At 45.0% G+C, this 19,685-nt stretch overlaps 1 protein-coding gene across 2 annotated transcripts in view; it reads left to right on the top strand.

Annotated features, from left to right (window-relative positions):
- The window catches only part of GLDN (gliomedin), a 55,523-nt gene that overhangs the window by 13,701 nt on the left and 22,137 nt on the right, over window positions 1–19,685 (top strand). For both annotated transcript variants that reach the window (XM_073653049.1, XM_073653048.1), the window contains exons 3-4: window positions 72–89; window positions 2,963–3,070. In XM_073653049.1, coding sequence (XP_073509150.1) covers window positions 72–89; window positions 2,963–3,070 — 126 coding nt within the window. The remainder of the gene's footprint in view (window positions 1–71; window positions 90–2,962; window positions 3,071–19,685) is intronic.

Raw genomic sequence — 19,685 nt, 5'->3', positions numbered from 1 at the left:
TGTAGAGCATATTTTAGCAATATCATTTAAAGTGCTTGGAATTTTAATAATTATAATCATTTTTTTTGCAGGTCCACCTGGGCCTCCAGGTAAGTAATATTCCACCTTCTTAATTACCAGTAATCTTATTTCATAATGTTTAAATACTATCACTTCATGAATCAAAGAAAGTATAATTCTGGCAATCCTACTTGGCATGTGGCCCATATATAGCTGGTCTAATTGTTATGTGCACTTTGAACAACTAAGGAGTTTGCCCATAGCTTTTTTTCTTTTTGGAGATGAATCATAGATGGCTTCTTTTTTTTTTTTGCTTAACTGTATTTTTATTTAAAGTCTATATATAGTATAATAAAGTCAAAATAAATCAGTACAATGTGTTGCTATGGTTATTAGAAGGTGATCAAACATAGTACATATATTGGCCCCAATTAGTGATGAGCGAGCATGCTCGTTTAACCTTTTCACCGAGCATGCTCGGGTGCTTACCGAGTATCTTCGGCGTGTTCGTATATTTTGATTTAGTCCCTGCGTCTGCATGATTTACAGCTGTAAGACAGCCTGAGCACATGCAGGGACTGCCTATTTGTTAGGAAATCCTCACATGTGTTGAGGCTGTCTTACAGCTGTAAATCATGCAGACGGAGGTATTTGAACAAAAATATACGAGCATGCTTGGTGAAAGGGTTAAACGAGCATGCTCACTCATCACTAGCCCCAAATCATCAAAGCAAATTAGTCAGAATCCTGGCATAAATTGCTCTGAAAAGCCGTTAAATTATGTCGCAACTCAGAGTTGCTAAAAATTTTGTGAATTTTTGCAGTTTCCCAGCCATGCAAAATGGGGGTGGCTGGGGTGAGATGGAGGCGTGATGCCACAATTCGTGTAATTCATGATGAGCTGTGGCGTTCCTTACACCAGAAATCTTACTCTAGCCACTTGTCAGATGCTCCAGATTCATGAAGAAGCGTGCAAACAAAACCAGATCCACTAACTCCACCACACCCCTTTACCAATTCTGGCAAGAAAATAGCCAGTCTTGATGAATGCGGGCCATTGACTATAACCTGGCAGCCAAAGGAAGTATAACACAACATAACATATCTAAAATATAATTGAAATATCATTACACATTCCAAGCTTACATAAAATTACATTAAAGGGAATATTAGCAGTGTGCAAACTCAACGCAGACCTCAAAGATAACAAATTAAAAAAAAAGAAATAGGGCAAAAAATTGTGGTTTTGTTCCAATTCCATTGCACATTACCTACATAAAACAGGACTAAACACATAGGGGAGGGGATCGGTTGATATAGAAAGGAAAAGCGAGAAAAGATGGGCCTCAAAATCCGATGAGACTAAAAATTAGGGTTGGTGCATGATCCAGTATGTAGCCCACAGAGACCAAATGCAGTTAAAGAGATCCAGTTTATCATTAATTAATGTAGTGAAATATTACATACATCCAACATCTTTGACTTGTGTATAAAGGTAATTTACATACCGGGGAAAGGTTGCTTCCAAACTCTGTCAATGAGACAGTGAGTGTGCTGCCTTTACAATGTAGAGGAGCAGTCTGGTGGAGAGACCTTTAGCAAGTAAGATAATGAATCCAAAGGGAGGTCAATTCAAAAAACCCTTTAAAACAGCTGTCTAACCTGAAATCTGAAAGGCAAAAGGCAATCCCAAAACTGATCAATCCCTGATTAATCCCTGATCAAAAGGCAATCCCAAAACTGATCAATCTCTGATCAAAAGGCAATCCCAAAACTGATCAATCCCTGATCAAAAGGCAATCCCAAAAACTATGGTAAATAGTACCTTGGGAAACCCCATATTAGCAACAGATAGACTGAATCCTATCCAACCATATCACCTATATAGCTGTTCTAGGACATGGCACCATTGCATGAACAGTTTGTGTTGATTTTCCTCTATATGTTACACACATGAAAGTGTTGGCTGTTCTGTTCCATATAAGCCGCTGTGTGCTATCTAATAAGTTGTCACCCTAAATATCAACATGAATAAGTAGTATTTTTAGCTTAATAAACAATGTATTAACTATACAACGATGCAGAAAAATATTGTGATGCTGGAAATTGAAACATAACTCAGCACAATTCATCCTGGCCAAAACCATGGGCAGCTTGAATCGCAGCCTGGCTGCCAAATTGCTCCAGTGTTTTCAGAGAAAATATACTTTGAAGATCTTAACAGCACTGGTGCAGCTGATTGACAGATCTTCCTTATGTACATGTGAGAGAGAAACCTGTCAATCAGATGCAGCTGCTTTGTTGAGAGCCAGCCAGGGGTGGAGCCGGACTAGTCTGCTCTCAGGCTATAGTCTCCTGCCCTAATCTGCAAAATACATTTTCTCTAAATCCCTGGAGCATTTCAGAGAGTAATATACTTTGCTGCAATCATATAGCCGGGCTGTGATTTGCCCACAGTTTGGACAGCATGGATTGCCTGACAGGTTCCCTTTAAACAAGTCAAGTTAGAAGAGATGTTTGACTTTGCAAAAGTGCAGTCTTCTGTATCAAGATATCTTGCTGCATCCTGTCATGTGTGTCAAATTAGAAAATGTTACATAGTTATTCAAGGACATTGCTCGAACAGACCTCCTCTTTGAGTAAACCAACCTCTTTTTCAGACTTGATTTTTTACATACAGATTTTAAGGTCCAACACTTGTATACTGAACCCATTTTGTTCACAACAATTTTTAAATCAACTTTGCATGGTTTTCTCAGGGAGGTTATACATTGAAACGTATAGCATTTAGGTCAACTGCCATATTTATAAAATCCTTGTGCCACTTTTGTTGACACACGCTCCTTTGTCAGAAAAATTGTGATATAAGGCTATAAGACTTTGAATTTGATACTAAGCATTGTATAGCAAGTGTTGTATGATTGGCTGTTTTTTTTTTACTGATTTGACATGTTTGTTGTAGGACTTGATGGAATGGATGGGATGTCAGGATTTAATGGTTCTGATGGGGTTCCTGGTATCCCAGGACAAAAAGGTGAACCAGGTGCTCATGGAAAAAGAGGAAAAATTGGTAAAGTATTTCCTTTTCTCTGTTGTGTTCCAATACAGATGATTGTTGCAACAAACTGTCCGTTATTAACCATACTAATTATGTATCTATTTTATGCACTATTTAAATGTGTCAGCAGTTTTTTGCCATTTCATCTTAGATCATCAGATAATGTAGGGTAAAAGAGTCTGATTCCAGGGATTTTTCACTTATTCGGCTGTGTGCCGAAGTTTTTATACAATCAGCATTTTATCAGTAGGAGATTATCACTAATGGACTAAGTGTCTTGTGCAGGACCAGCTAATCTGTGAAACCCTGCCCTCACTTGCTGAACAATTTACAGTGTACACAGGAAGCTGCCAATCACGGGTTTGAGCGAGGTTATACACAGCTCAATATTCTGACCACTGCTACATTCACAGCAGAGAAAACATGGAATCTATCAAAACTGCACCAATCAGTCCAGTAAGTGATACATTACTGGAATCAGGCTCTCTATCCCTATCTCATGCTGTTCTCATAGTACATAGCAAAACCCTGCTTTAAAGAGGACCTGTGTCCAAGTCAAAAGTATATCGTTTTTGCTATTGTTTTATTCCTAATGTTCCACTGAGTATTGCCTATTTTTAAATCCACCATATGGTTCCAGAGATATGGGTCTTTATTTGTGCTACGTTTTATGTTTTTTTTTTACCAGGGGGTTAACTCACAGTGTAATAATGCAGAGCAGTCTAAGGACATTATCATAGAATCTTGTGAGCCACTCCCTCTTGGTAAAAAACATAAAACTCAGCAGTAACAACTAAAAAGGTTCCTGAACCAAATGGTGGATTTAAAAAAATAAAAACTGGAATACTTAGGGGAGCAGCAGGAGTAAAATAGGAGCAAAATCTCATCATTTTTCACTTGATGGCAGGTTCTCCTTAAAGAGATAACCCCGAAACAGATGTACGCAATTATGGGGGCGGACATATTGCCTGATCCACTGCTCTCTTTTGTTCACATCAGTTCTGAAAAATGCTTTACAGCAGCCATATTGACAAAGTAAATTCAAAATTGAATTCTCAAATTTTGCAAAAATAAGTATTTCCAAAATACAGATTTTTCTTCACGCAAATTAAGCCAAATGGCATACAGCTCCTGCCACTATTGTGCTGAACCATAGAGGGCCAGCAAATGGTTAAAAAAATATGGATACTCTCTTTACTGCTCACCTGTTCCGCCGCCCCTACAGCTAGTCGGGTCCTCAGCGCCTCTTCTTTTCCTCTTCTCCGGTCCTGCACATTCTCTTCAGAATCTTTACTCCAGGTCAGGTCTTCCGGCTGGACAAGGCCTTAGAAGTGACTGTGCACTATGCTAATGCAGCTTGTGTTGTTATGACGCGCATCACCCGAGTGATTGCACAACATGCGGTGATACAGAAGCCCGGGCCTGGAGTCAAGAAGGCCAACGGGGCAAGGAGAAAAGAAAAAGCGCCCAGGACCGTAAGGCAGGACAGTTGACTGATGAGATAAGTATTGTTTTTACATCCTATGTTTATTATGCTCTGTGGTCAGAGTATAATAAGGAACATTGAATTCAGAGACAACTTCCCTGCCAATCAAATTTCCCTGTAAAATCTGCATGATTTACCAAATTTAAATGTCTACAGATCCATGTGACGCGCCCCTGGGCCTGTGTCGCGCTGCGTTGCGCACGCGGGAGCCTACCCGGAGCCGGATCAGTGGAGGGTTGTAGTCTCGTGGCGGTGACCCGGTCCGTGCCCAGGGAGTCAAACTAGACGGCAGTCTATTAGTAGTAAATAGTTGATGACTACGCCACCCGTTGAGTGCAGCCAGGAAGCTGCTGCTGCAGGGCAGACCGCTGAGGCCGGTGGTAGGATTGTGCAGTGACGCGCCCCCTGGGACATATTCCTTTTTGAGGGGAATACCCGGCACCGGATCAGATGGGGGGGAGTTGTAGTCTCCGAGCGGCTGTGACCCGGTCCCGTGCCCAGGGCGTCAAGCTAAGTGTTATGTGGCAGTCCTACAGATGTTATTAAAGTTCTTTTGTGTCGACTACGCCACCCGTTGTGATGCGGTCACTGTGGCCGCCGCTGCTGCAGGGTCCGCTGAGGCTGATGGTGGGTGCGCAGCTTGGTGAGATAACCCCCAACGGGAGGGGTATAGCCTCAGAGGGGACAGGCGCAGAGGATGGGGGTTGTGGTGGTGCGATGCAGCCGGCAATGAAGACAGACTCGGGTTGTGCAGTTAAGGGTGTTTACTTACTGCTGATGTTGTACTGGTCACTCCAGCTGCTAGTGACCACCCGAGCCGTGCTGCGTCCACCAGGTCCTGGATCCGGCCAACCCCCAAACAAGTCCAGAGCGTGGCCCTGAGCTCTCCCTCTGTCCTTTCTTCAGCCGTCCCCACCAGGGATTCACCTAGGTCCAGCTCCCTCGGGCCTTCTTTTGGGACACCCTTGGCCCTGGGTTCCCTGACCCTTCATGTGGTGTGTCTTCGGGGTGAATGTGGTGGGTGACCGTGACAGACACTGCCCACGGTCTCCGGTCTCTGGCTGGGGAATGTCTTTGCCCCCACCAGCTTGGGTTCCGGTACCCTCTTGCTGACTCCTCACCCGGTGCTCTAATTTGGGTTCTTGGGTTCCTTCAGTCTTCCCCCTCTGGGTCTTTCTCTGCTCCACTCTCTCTCTCTCCAGGGCTGCTGTTTCCTTCTCTCTCCTCTCCAACTGACTTGTTCTCAGCGTCTGACCCTGATCTAAGTTGGTGCCCTCCTTATATATCCCTCTATGTGTGAGCTCAGGTGACCAGCACCCAATGAGCTCCTATCACTACCCAGACTGCTCCCCCTATCTGCCCCTACACTACATGGGATGTACCACCCCCCTCCCACCCCAGCCAGGAACAGGCTCGGTTGTACCTGCACATTTCTAAGTGGGAGTACCGTCGGCCTGCTCCTCTGGAATGGGATGTATGTAGTGCATGCAGTCTATCTGAGCTCAGTTCCACACTCCTTCCTTACCCGGGAGTGGAATATCACACCTCTGGGTTGAGGTGCAATACCCCTGTAGCAGCCGAATCCTCAGGGTGCTACATTCCCCCCTGGTAAATCACAGCACGTCCTCGGGCTGTAAGACATAAAACACCAAAACATACAAAATTTTTATATGAACATAGTAAAACATATAAAACATAATATATATATAAAACTTTTTATATAAACATTCTCGTAGACTTCTCTTGTCTCTGGTTCCTCCTCCGGACACTGTGCAACGTATGTCCGGGAAAAGTGCGACAGTCTCTTAGAAAACTGGTTTTACTATAAAACCGGTAGGGGGCGCTTTAGGACGCGCAACTATATACAGGGGATATGGCCGCTCTCAGTCCTCGGCCAGGTAAGGAGGGGAAAGGGAATGGCTGCTCACAGTCCTCAGCCTGTAGGATGAAGGGGTTAACGGGTAACAGTTCACTGGTCCCAACGGGGACTATTTTAGCAGCAACAGTTTCAGTTTCTATATACCCCGATTGGGTAACTATTTACAGCTCCTGCTCTGCCGCACTCAACGGCGTCTTCCTCCTGCTCTTTGCTTATAGCTGGTTGTTACTTCAGACCCGTCCGGGTCCTCTTGCTCCTCCTCCTCGCACCGCAACTCCTCCTCCGTCAGGCGGTGTACGTGGAGGGCGTAAGGTCCTTTGGCACACTTGTGCCGGGTGAAAGTGACCTCGTCTCCGACGTAGAGGTCACGGCCTTTGTGACCTTCCGGCAGGTGGGACTCGACATCTCTGCGGGTCACAAAAACGTCACCGCGGTTGTTACGGTCCCGAATAAAGCCCCACCCATGCTGCGGGTTGAACTTTATCACTGTCCCGATGGTGCGGGGACAATGCGCTGCACGGGGGTTCCTCCTAGTCCGGCTCTTCTGCTCCGCGCTCTGGATTTGGGCCTGTTGTTCTCTGACCCGCCTCTCCTCCCGTTCTCTCTTAAACTCTGCCAGCTGTTGACGGCAACACTCTGTACGTTCAGCTGCGGCTGCCCGAGTTTCTCCGGTGAACCCCATCAAATCTTCTCCCGTGGGGTCCCACACGAATTGGGCTTCTGCTAGAGGAGGCGAGACCCGAGCCACGGGCTTCGGAGCCGGGATTAGGGGCTCACACAAGGGCCCTAGTCTTTGCTGCCGCTCCAGCTCAGGGTACCCTTCGGGCCAGATGAAGGGCCGCCCGTCCGGCCATGTGAGCTGGCCGAAGAGGTCCTCCCCCAGGTGTGGCACCCTAGGTATTGCGGGCGCGGGCGCGGTGGTGGTGGCGCCCGGGTTGCCCAGGCCTTGCGGCCAGGCCTGGGGCACCTGGAAGGTGAAGGGCACCGTTAGGACGGCGGCGCCCTGGGCTACCTGGCCTTGCGGCCAGGCCGGAGGCTCCGCGGAGGTAGGGGGCGCTGTTGGTGATGCGGCGCCCGGGGGTACTAGGCCTTGCGACCAGGCTGGTGGTAATTCCTGCTTTGTCACGCTCCGGGTCGGGGCGCGTGACGTCACAGGGGTCGCTGCAGCGGCTTCCGGTCGGGGCCTAGTCCATGGCGGTGACCTGGCGGCTACGGGCACAGCAGGGGGACTTTCGGGCTCTGCGACGGGGAGCTGGGGCAGGTAAGCGGTGTCACGGCTTGGGGTATAGGCGTCCCCTTTACCTGCCTCCATGCGTTCGGCTCCCTCCTCGGCGCCGTCTCCGGCCTTGGGTCCTCCTGCGCCATCCTCAGAGGCGGTCTGCTTCCTCTTCCAGGGTAGCGTGCTCCGCTGACTGGTCTCTGCGTGCTGGGTCATCTCCCGGCCCCACTCCGCCAGTATCTCGCGCTGTACCCGGGCCATCCTCCTTGCGAGGCCCTCCAGGGCAGTTTGTGCACACTCCCGGTCTCGGGGGAGCTGCGCTAGGATCTCCGCTAGACCTAGCGGGGTTGTGGACTCCAGCAGGCTCCTGACCATCGGGTCGGTGCTGCTCTGCTCTGCTTCCGGCAGGCTCCTGGCCAGCGGGCCGGTGCTGCTCTGCCCTCCTTCCTCGGTCTCTAGCAGACTCCTGGCCAGCGGGCCGGTGCTGTTCTGCTTTCTTTCCATCTCCGGGTGAGCTTCTCCGCTACTCCTTGTTAGACCTCTTGCCTCCGGGTGCGCTCGCTCCAGACTCCTCCAAGCGACACCCATCTTTTCTCTTCTCTTTCGTCTCCTCCCACTTCGAGGGCGGTCCCGGGGCAACTCGGTGACTGTCAGCTCCAGGGGGAGTTCTTTCACGCTGACAGACACCTCCAGCATCACAGTCTCTGTTGGTGGGGGCGGTTTCCACTTTTGGCGCCATTTTCTGTCCCGGCCCACGATGGGAGGTGGCCTCTTGCCCTCCTTTGGCACGCCCATAATGGCGTCCGCTGCTCTTCCAAGGCGGGAAATCTGCGGTTTTGGCGGGAAGCGTCGCCCAGTGGCGGGAAACTCTGCAGATGGCGGGAACAAGTTGGAAATGGCGGACAATCGGCGGGAAACGACTGGTGATGGAGTCCGATGGCGTGGACCCTCCGGAACCGGCAGGAGTCTTCTTTCTGAGGTAAACTTGCACTTTTCTTCAGGCACGCAGTACCCGGGTGTTGCGGGCACGTAATCCTGCCGACTACGCCAAAGTTGACGCGCCCCCTGGGACATATTCCTTTTTGAGGGGAATACCCGGCACCGGATCAGATGGGGGGGGGTTGTAGTCTCCGAGCGGCTGTGACCCGGTCCCGTGCCCAGGGCGTCAAGCTAAGTGTTATGTGGCAGTCCTACAGATGTTATTAAAGTTCTTTTGTGTCGACTACGCCACCCGTTGTGATGCGGTCACTGTGGCCGCCGCTGCTGCAGGGTCCGCTGAGGCTGATGGTGGGTGCGCAGCTTGGTGAGATAACCCCCAACGGGAGGGGTATAGCCTCAGAGGGGACAGGCGCAGAGGATGGGGGTTGTGGTGGTGCGATGCAGCCGGCAATGAAGACAGACTCGGGTTGTGCAGTTAAGGGTGTTTACTTACTGCTGATGTTGTACTGGTCACTCCAGCTGCTAGTGACCACCCGAGCCGTGCTGCGTCCACCAGGTCCTGGATCCGGCCAACCCCCAAACAAGTCCAGAGCGTGGCCCTGAGCTCTCCCTCTGTCCTTTCTTCAGCCGTCCCCACCAGGGATTCACCTAGGTCCAGCTCCCTCGGGCCTTCTTTTGGGACACCCTTGGCCCTGGGTTCCCTGACCCTTCATGTGGTGTGTCTTCGGGGTGAATGTGGTGGGTGACCGTGACAGACACTGCCCACGGTCTCCGGTCTCTGGCTGGGGAATGTCTTTGCCCCCACCAGCTTGGGTTCCGGTACCCTCTTGCTGACTCCTCACCCGGTGCTCTAATTTGGGTTCTTGGGTTCCTTCAGTCTTCCCCCTCTGGGTCTTTCTCTGCTCCACTCTCTCTCTCTCCAGGGCTGCTGTTTCCTTCTCTCTCCTCTCCAACTGACTTGTTCTCAGCGTCTGACCCTGATCTAAGTTGGTGCCCTCCTTATATATCCCTCTATGTGTGAGCTCAGGTGACCAGCACCCAATGAGCTCCTATCACTACCCAGACTGCTCCCCCTATCTGCCCCTACACTACATGGGATGTACCACCCCCCTCCCACCCCAGCCAGGAACAGGCTCGGTTGTACCTGCACATTTCTAAGTGGGAGTACCGTCGGCCTGCTCCTCTGGAATGGGATGTATGTAGTGCATGCAGTCTATCTGAGCTCAGTTCCACACTCCTTCCTTACCCGGGAGTGGAATATCACACCTCTGGGTTGAGGTGCAATACCCCTGTAGCAGCCGAATCCTCAGGGTGCTACAGCAGCGTGATAGTATAACCCCCAACGGGAGGGGTATGGCCTCAGGGCAGCCGACGTGGATGATGGGGGTAGCAGGAACCACTCAGAGACGGTACGGTGTAGTTCAGGGTCTTTACTGGTAACAACGACAGACCCTCCCGGAGTACTTGCTAGCAAACGGGGCCTGGTCAGTCTTTGAGCAGATGGGATCTCCCCTGGCCAGGCGTAGTTGTAGGCCTCCCAAACTGACTGTACTCTTCTGGCTACCTTGCTAGAAGCTGATGTAAGTAGCCCACGTCCCTGAGTGTACCGTGTGGTGCTCACCCGTATGGCCGGTGACTCGGGGCCTTCTAATGGCTTCCGCTCCACGATGGCGGTGCTGGTCCCACGCGTGTGACCGTGCCTTCGGGCTTCTGGGCCAGAGGACCTGAAATCCCCTGCCTGACGGATTCTGCTGCTGGGTAGGAGTTAGTCCCCACAGCCTCGGACTCCGGGTCCGGTAAAGAATCTTCTTAGTCAGGGCGAGCTCTGCAGCTGCCAGCCCCTGACTCCTTGTAACTCTGCTGTTTCCTATGCTGCTTCTTGTCTCCACTCTCCTTGTCTGACTCACCCTGCCTCAGCCCCGGGTTTATACAGGGGAAGTTCTTCCCCTCCCAAGACTGGGCAGGAGGTGTGGCATGCACAGGATCCCTGACCAAAGGACCTCCCACCTGCTCTCAGACATAACATTACATTACTGTGGAAAACCAGACCCCTGGGGTGCCACACATGCATCTCTAATAATAATAATAATAATAATAATAATAAACTAGATGAATAATATAGATGATACCTTTCATAATAATCCTGCCTGTTATGATAATGAGATGACTGCTACAGATTTCTACCGGACAGGAAGTGTCTTCTCTGAGTCTCACGGACCGGAGTAAAAACTGCAGGATTTTTAAATATAATTCAGGACATCATCATCAAATATCCCAAAATATGTTTCTTTTTAAGTATCTTTATTGTAAAAACTTGCTTTAAAGTTGACTACATTTTTAGAAAATGTTTCATAGACATATGTCAGAAGTGTTGATTGCTGGGGATTTGGGTGCTGAGACATCCAGCAATCGTTAATACGAAGGAGCGAAAGTGCTCAACCAAGTGCTGATCTGCTCCGAGATATGGTCATAGACTTCAAATTGAAGCTGACACTTTTGGTCTTTCATTTTATATCAGTCAAACCTATCAAAACTTATAACATGTCCCACATTTTCTAAAAGTGCTCTGTAAACAATAGGTCATTGTACATTTAAGGAAACTTATCAAAGAATATAGCAGAAAAATGGCAGCCATATTTACCAAAACAGGTCAGAAAACGAATGCACTTTCAGGGTGCAGCAGACCCCCTTGATAAAGGTGGAGGAAATGCAGGTGCAAAATAGTGATGAAACCACCTACCGATTCATGGAAGGGGAGATCGCCTAGTAATAGAACTGCACATGGATAAGGCTTGTATAGGGTGCCAGTCACACAGATGTAGTGCACAGTGTTTGGCTTACAGCCTATTAGTGATGCCCATACTATATGATTAGGCGGGCTGCCCAGCACTCTCTAAGTGCACCGCACCAGGGCGAACACCTTCATTTACAACTCATCAAAGGTGTAACAATGTGTTTCGTTTGGTACATTTACAAATTGTCTTATTGGATATAAAGTACCTTGCTTCCATCAACTGGTATTAGTGTAAAATATAACTTTTATTATTTAATAACTAAAATAACTAGTGATCACTTCACTACTTAAAACAAGCAGTCAAATTATTAATTTTATATCCCACTAGAGAAGCCCAGCACATATTACATACTGTATGTAGTCACTGTGTCAAAGTAGTGATAAGCAGTATCAATAGTCAGGCTAGGAGTACATAACTGTAATATTACTAAAATAAGTTCTCAATATATATACAGTCATGGCCAAAAGTTTTGAGAATGACGGCAAAATTATATTTTCACGTGATCTGCTGGCCTCTGGTTTTTATTAGTGTTTGTCTGATGTTTATATCACATACAGAAATATAATTGCAATCATATTATGAGTACCAATAGGTTATATTGACAGTTAGAATGAGTTAATGCAGCAAGTCAATATTTGCAGTGTTGCCCCTTCTTCTTCAAGACCTCTGTAATTCTCCCTGGCATGCTCTCAATCAACTTTTGGACCAAATCCTGACTGTCAGCTGTCGATTCTTGCATAATCAATGCTTGCATTTTGCCAGAATTTGTTGGTTTTTGTTTGTCCACCCGTCTCTTGATGATTGACCACAAGTTGTCAATGAGATTAAGATCTGGGGAGTTTCCAGGCCATGGACCCAAAATCTCTATGTTTTGTTTCATGAGCCATTTAGTTATCACCTTTACTTTATGGCAAGGTGCTCCATCATGCTGGAAAAGGCATTGTTGGGCGCCAAACTGCTCTTGGACGGTTGGGAGAAGTTGCTCTTGGAGGACATTCTGGTACCATTCTTTATTCATGGCTGTGTTTTTAGGCAAGACTGTGAGTGAGCCGATTCCCTTGGCTGAGAAGCAACCCCACACATGAATGGTTTCAGGATGCTTTACAGTTGGCATGAGACAAGACTGGTGGTAGCGCTCACCTCTTCTTCTCCGAATAAGCTGTTTTCCAGATGTCCCAAACAATCGAAAAGGGGATTCATCAGAGAAAATGACTTTGCCCCAGTCCTCAGCAGTCCACTCCCTGTACCTTTTGCAGAATATCAGTCGGTCCCTGATGTTTTTTCTGGAGAGAAGTGGCTTCTTTGCTGCCCTCCTTGATACCAGCCCTTGCTCAAAGAGTCTCCGCCTCACAGTGCGTGCAGAAGCACTCACACCAGCCTGCTGCCATTCCTGAGCAAGCTCGGCATTGCTCGTAGTCCGATCCCGCAGCTGAAACAGTTTTAAGATACGGTCCTGGCGCTTGCTGGTCTTTCTTGCGGGCCCTGGAGCCTTTTTGACAACAATGGAAGCTCTCTCCTTGAAGTTCTTGATGATGCGATAGATTGTTGACTGAGGTGCAATCTTTGTAGCTGCGATACTCTTCCCTGTTAGGCCATTTTTGTGCAGTGCAATGATGGCTGCACGTGTTTCTTTAGAGATAACCATGGTTAACTGAAGAGAAACAATGACACCAAGAACCAGCCTCCTTTTAAAGTGTCCAGTGATGTCATTCTTACTTAATCATGACTGATTGATCGCCAGCCCTGTCCTCATCAACACCCACACTTGTGTTAATGGATCAATCACTAAAACGATGTTAGCTGCTCCTTTTAAGGCAGGACTGCAATGATGTTGAAATGTGTTTTTGGGGTTAAAGTTCATTTTCTGGGCAAATATTGATTTTGCAAGTACAGTAATTGCTGTTAAGCTGATCACTTTTTGACATTCAGGAGTATATGCAAATTGCCATTACAAAAAGTGAAGCAGGTGTGTTTGGGGTCATTGTCCTGTTGAAAAATAAATGATGGTCCAACTACATCCCCAAATCCCCAAATCTTTAAATGAGAAGGTGTGTCCAAACTTTTGGTCTGTACTGTATATATATATATATATATATATATATATATATATATACAGATGACCTGGCCTCCACAGTCACCAGACCTGAACCCAATCGAGATGGTTTGGGGTGAGCTGGACCACAGAGTGAAGGCAAAAGGGCCAACAAGTGCTAAGCATCTCTGGGAACTCCTTCAAGATTGTTGGAAGACCATTTCCGGTGACTACCTCTTGAAGCTCATCAAGAGAATGCCAAGAGTGTGCAAAGCAATCATCAAAGCAAAAGGTGGCTACTTTGAAGAACCTAGAATATAAGACATATTTTCAGTTGTTTCACACTTTTTTGTTAAGTATATAATTCCACGTGTTAATTCATAGTTTTGATGTCTTCAGTGTGTATGTACAATTTTCATAGTCATGAAAATACAGAAAAATCTTGAAATGAGAAGCTGTGTCCAAACTTTTGGTCTGTACTGTATATATATATATATATATACTGTGGAGGCCAGGTCATCTGGCGTAGCACCCCCATCACTCTCTTTCTTGGTCAAATAACCCTTACACAGCCTGGAGGTGTGTTTGGGGTCATTGTCCTGTTGAAAAATAAATGATGGTCCAACTAAACACAAACCAGATGGAATAGCATGCCGCTGCAAGATGTGTTCTTTAGCCCAAACAAGTCTCTTCTGCTTGTTGCCTGTCTTTAGCAGTGGTTTCCTAGCAGCGATTTTACCATGAAGGCCTGCTGCACAAAGTCTCCTCTTAACAGTTGTTGTAGAGATGTGGCTGCTGCTAGAACTCTGTGTGGCATTGACCTGGTCTCTAATCTGAGCTGCTGTTAACCTGCGATTTCTGAGGCTGGTGACTCGGATAAACTTATCCTCAGAAGCAGAGGTGACTCTTGGTCTTCCTTTCCTGGGGCAGTCCTCTTGTGAGCCAGTTTCTTTGTAGCGCTTGATGGTTTTTGCAACTGCACTTGGGGACACATTCAAAGTTTGCCCAATTTTTTGGACTGACTGACCTTCATTTCTTAAAGTAATGATGGCCACTCATTTTTCTTTACTTAGCTGCTTTTTTCTTGCCATAATACAAATTCTAACAGTCTATTCAGTAGGGCTATCAGCTGTGTTTCCACCTGACTTCTGCACAACACAACTGATGGTCCCAACCCCATTTATAAGGCAAGAAATCCCACTTATTAAACGTGACAGGGCTCACCTGTGAAGTGAAAACCATTTCCGGTGACTACCTCTTGAAGCTCATCAAGAGAATGCCAAGAGTATGCAAAGCAGTCATCAAAGCGAAAGGTGGCTACTTTGAAGAACCTAGAATATAAGACATATTTTCACTTGTTTCACACTTTTTTGTTAAGTATATAATTCCACATGTGTTAATTCATAGTTTTGATGCTTTCAGTGTGAATGTACAATTTCCATAGTCAAGAAAATACAGAAAAATCTTTAAATGAGCAGGTGTGTCCAAATTTTTGGTCTGTACTGTATATCAAAGCAAGCAGACCTCTAATATGGGCCATACAGGTATGTATAGATTTACATTTCTATCACCTGTATGCGCATATTAGAGGTCTGAAAAGTCCCAGGGGGTGACAGATTCCCTTTAAGGTCAGGCGAGTTTGCTGGCCAATCTAGCACAGTGATACTGTTGTTTTTAAACCAGATATTGGTACTTTTGGCAGTGTGGACAAGGTGCTAAGTCCTGCTGGAGAATGAAATTTCCATCTCCAAAAAGCTCCAAAAATACAGAAAAATCTTGAAATGAGAAGGTGTGTCCAAACTTTTGGTCTGTACTGTATATATATATATATATATATATATATATATATATATATATATATATATATATATATATATATATATTAGCCAAGCTTGGAGCTCAGGGGTCAGTATTGGGTCCCCTTCTTCTTTTTAACATATTTATTAATGACCTTATAGGGGGCATACGGAGTAATATTTCAATATTTGCAGATGACACTAAACTCTGCAGGGTAATCAATACAGAGGAGGACAATTTTATATTACAGGAGGGTCTATGTAAACTAGAAGTTTGGGCTGATAAATGGCAAATGAGCTTTAATGGGGATAAATGTAAGGTAATGCACTTGGGCAGAGGAAATAAAATGTATAATTATATGCTTAATTGTAAAACACTGGGCAAAACTGTAACTGAAAAAGACCTGGGTGTATTGGTGGACGACAAGGTCACGTTTGGTGGCCAGTGTCAGGCAGCTGCCGCAAAGGCAAATAAAATAATGGGATGCATTAAAAGAGGCATAGATGCTCATGAGGAGAACATAATTTTACCTCTATACAAGTCATTAGTGCGACCACACTTAGAATACTGTGTACAGTTCTGGTCTCCGGTGTATAAGAAAGACATAGCTGAACTAGAGAGGGTGCAGAGAAGAGCGACCAAGGTTATTAGAGGAATGGGGGGTCTGCAATACCAAGACAGGTTATTACACTTGGGGTTATTTACTGTGGAAAATCAAAGGCTTAGGGGTGATCTTATTACTATGTACAAGTATATGAGGGGACAGTACAAAGACCTGTCTACTGATCTTTTTTACTCTGAGGCTTGAGACGGGGACAAGGGGGCATCTTCTACGTCTGGAGGAAAGAAGGTTTAATCATAATCACAGACGCGGATTCTTTACTGTAAGAGCAGTGAGACTATGGAGCTCTCTGATGCATGATGTTGTAATGAGCGATTCACTACTAAAATTTAAGAAGGGCATGGATGCCTTTCTTGAAAAGTATAATATTACAGGTTATATATACTAGATTCCTTGATAGGGCGTTGATCCAGGGAACTAGTCTGATTTTCGTATGGAGTCAGGAAGGAATTTTTTTCCCCAATGTGGAGTTTGGTGTTTGCCACATGGTTTTTTTTTTTCCTTCCTCTGGATCAACATGTTAGGCTATGGGTTGAACTAGATGGACTTAGTCTTCCTTCAACCTTAAAAAACTATGTTACTATGTTACTATAAGTCTGCAGTCAGTCTGTGTGTGTTATCTGCAGACTTGTGAATCCTCACAGCGCGCACAGTGCGCTCTGTCAGGATTCTCTGGTGCAGGCAGGGAGACTGAGTGGTCATGTGACCGCAAGTATGCGATTTGCACACTTCCAGCCAAATTCTGACTAGACGTGTCCAGCCTCGCTCAATACATTTTTATTGAGCCAGGTTTCACACATCTAGTCAACATGGGACGGCATGTATGCAAATCGCATACTTGCAGTCACGCACCCACCCGCTTCTGACGCCATCACCGGAGAATTCTGACAGCGCTCACTATGCTCGCTGTGATGATTAACAAGTCTGCAGATAAAACACGTAGAGTGATTGCAGATTTAAGCCTCAAGCCTGGACAACCCCTTTAATAATTTGACTGCTTGTTTTAAGTAGCGAAGTGAACACTAGTTATTTTAGTTATTAACCCTGTCATGACATCCTCTGTACACGTGCGGTGCATGTCGAAAGCCGGTATATGGAGCGGGCTCATGGGGTGAGCTCACTCCATATCCGGCAGAACATGGCTGTGCATTACAGTCAGGACTTGCCTCTAACAATCATTGATGAAGCAGAGCTCCGCCTGCAATTGTTAACCTGTTAAACTGTTAAATGCTGCTGTCAAACTCTGACAGCTACATTTAACACGCTGTAGCATTGCTGTATATAGCACAAGCAATCAGACGATTGCAGATTCAAGTGACCTAAGGGGACTAATAAGAACAATGAAAAGTAAAAAAAAAATGTTTTAAAATTTTCAAATTACCCCCCTTTTGCCTCATCATTAAAAATAAAGATATTAAAAAAATACACATATATGGTATCGCCTTACACTGTGTTCCAAATTATTATGCAAATAATATTTTCTTAGATTTTCCCAAATTACCTATATGAATTGCAGTCATTGTAATTTTCCAGTCAAATAACTATTAGAGTACAATTGAAAGGTTTTTGTACAAACTGCTTATGATAACAGTATATTTTTAAAAAAATAAAAAACTCAAACTGCACTCAAAATTCATGTTCCAAATTATTATGCACAGCAGAGTTTTCAACCTTTTCATTTTAATAAAGAACAAAAAAATGGTCATTTTTGAAATTATAAGCATTAGCAGGTTATTACAAACTGAAATCAAACAGTTTTCAACTCAAAACTTTATTCTAGGTGATGTTACATTTTCACATAGGACCCCTTGTTCGAAAGGAGCTTCTGAACTCTCTCGTCCATTGAATTTGTCAGCTTTTGGATGGTTTCTGCTTCAATTGTTTTGCATGAGGACAGAATACCCTCCCAGAGCTGTTGCTTAGATGTGAACTGCCTCCCGCCATCATAGACACTCCATTTGATGATGCTCCAGAGGTTCTCAATGGGGTTGAGGTCAGGGGAGCATGGGTGCCACGCCATAAGTTTGTCCCCTTTTATGCCCATAGCAGCCAGAGATGCAGATGTGTTATGTGCAGCATGAGATGGTGCATTATCATGCATGAAAACGATCTTGCTGCGGAATTCACGGTTTTTCTTCTTGAACCATGGAAGGAAGTGCTGTTTAAGAAACTCAACATACATTATGGAGTTCATCTTTACCCCTTCAGGGATCCTAAAGGGGCCGACAATCTCTCTCCCCATGATTCCAGCCCAAAACATTACTCCACCTCCTCCTTGTTAGCGCCGTAGCTGTGTTTGCATGGGGTGTCCATCAACCAGCCATCCTCCACTCCATCCATCTGGACCATCGAGATCATTTCTTGCATGATAATGCCCCTTCTCATGCTGCACATAACACATCTGCATCTCTGGCTGCTGTGGGCATTAAAGGGGACAAACTTATGGTGTGGCCCCCATGCTCCCATGACCTCAACCCCATTGAGAACCTCTGGAGCATCATCAAAAGGAGTGTCTATGATGGCGGGAGGCAGTTCACATCTAAACAACAGCTCTGGGAGGGTATTCTATCCTCATGCAAAACAATTAAAGCAGAAACCATCCAAAACCTGACAAATTCAATGGACGAGAGAGTTCAGAAGCTCCTTTCGAACAAGGGGTCCTATGTGCAAATGTAACATCACCTAGAATAAAGTTTTGAGTTGAAAACTGTTTGATTTCAACTTGTAATAACCTGCTAATGCTTATAATTTCAAAAATGACAATTTTTTTGTTCTTTATTAAAATGAAAAGGTTGAAAACTCTGCTGTGCATAATAATTTGGAACATGCATTTTGAGTGCAGTTTGAGTTTATTTTTTTAAAAATATACTGTTATCATAGGCAGTTTGTACAAAAACCTTTCAATTGTACTCTAATAGTTATTTGACTGGAAAATTACAATGACTGCAATTCATATAGGTAATTTGTGAAAATCTGAGAAAATATTATTTGCATAATAATTTGGAATACAGTGTATTCAGAAAGTTCAGATCTATCAAAATATAAAAATAATTAACCCGTTCGATAAACACAATAAATGAAAAAAAAATCAAGAACGCCAAAATTCAGCTTTTGTGATTGCTGCAATTTTACAAAAAAAATGTAACAAGTGATTAAAACGTCATATGTATCCAAAAATGGTATAAATAAAACATTGTCTCATCCGACAAAAAATAAGCTCCATCGACCAAATAATAAAAATGTTATGGGTCTCGGAAAATGGTGACACAACCCCAAAAATTTTTTTTGAAAACTTTCAGATTTTTTTTTACTGATAAAATAATAAAAAAAACCGGACATGTTTGGTATTTCCATAATTGTACTGATGAGCAAAATCCTATTTTGGTAATCTTTACCTGAAAATGTACATTGTAAAAATAATTCCCAAAAATCTTCTCAGAATTGCGTTTTTTTCACAATTTCTCCCCACTTGGATTTTTTTTCCCATTTTCTAGTACACTGTGCGGTCAAATATGTCTATGTGGACAGAAAAATAAAAGAGCTGTGGCTCTGGGAAGAAGTGGAGGGAAAAACAAAAACGCAAAAATGGAAATTATCCCATTGTGAAGGGGTTAAATAATAAGTTAGATTTTACAATATTACCAGTGGATGGAAGCAAGGTACTTCATGTCCAATAGGGCAATTTGTAAATAGCCTCCAATATGTACTGAACCATCCTCTATAGGTCCTACTTTTTTGTATTTAGTACATTAGGACTGAAAAATGACAAATATGCTTCAAGCTTTTTTTCTCAGCTGTTCATCAAAATTCAAAGTACGGTATCTATATTTTATAGTACCAATATGTAAAAAAACCTCT

The sequence above is a fragment of the Phyllobates terribilis genome, unplaced genomic scaffold (genome assembly GCF_046119375.1).
Source record: "Phyllobates terribilis strain yellow unplaced genomic scaffold, ASM4611937v1 Scaffold_11__3_contigs__length_659146591, whole genome shotgun sequence".
Lineage (NCBI taxonomy): Eukaryota > Metazoa > Chordata > Amphibia > Anura > Dendrobatidae > Phyllobates > Phyllobates terribilis.
This window is presented reverse-complemented; position numbering and strand designations above follow the sequence as displayed.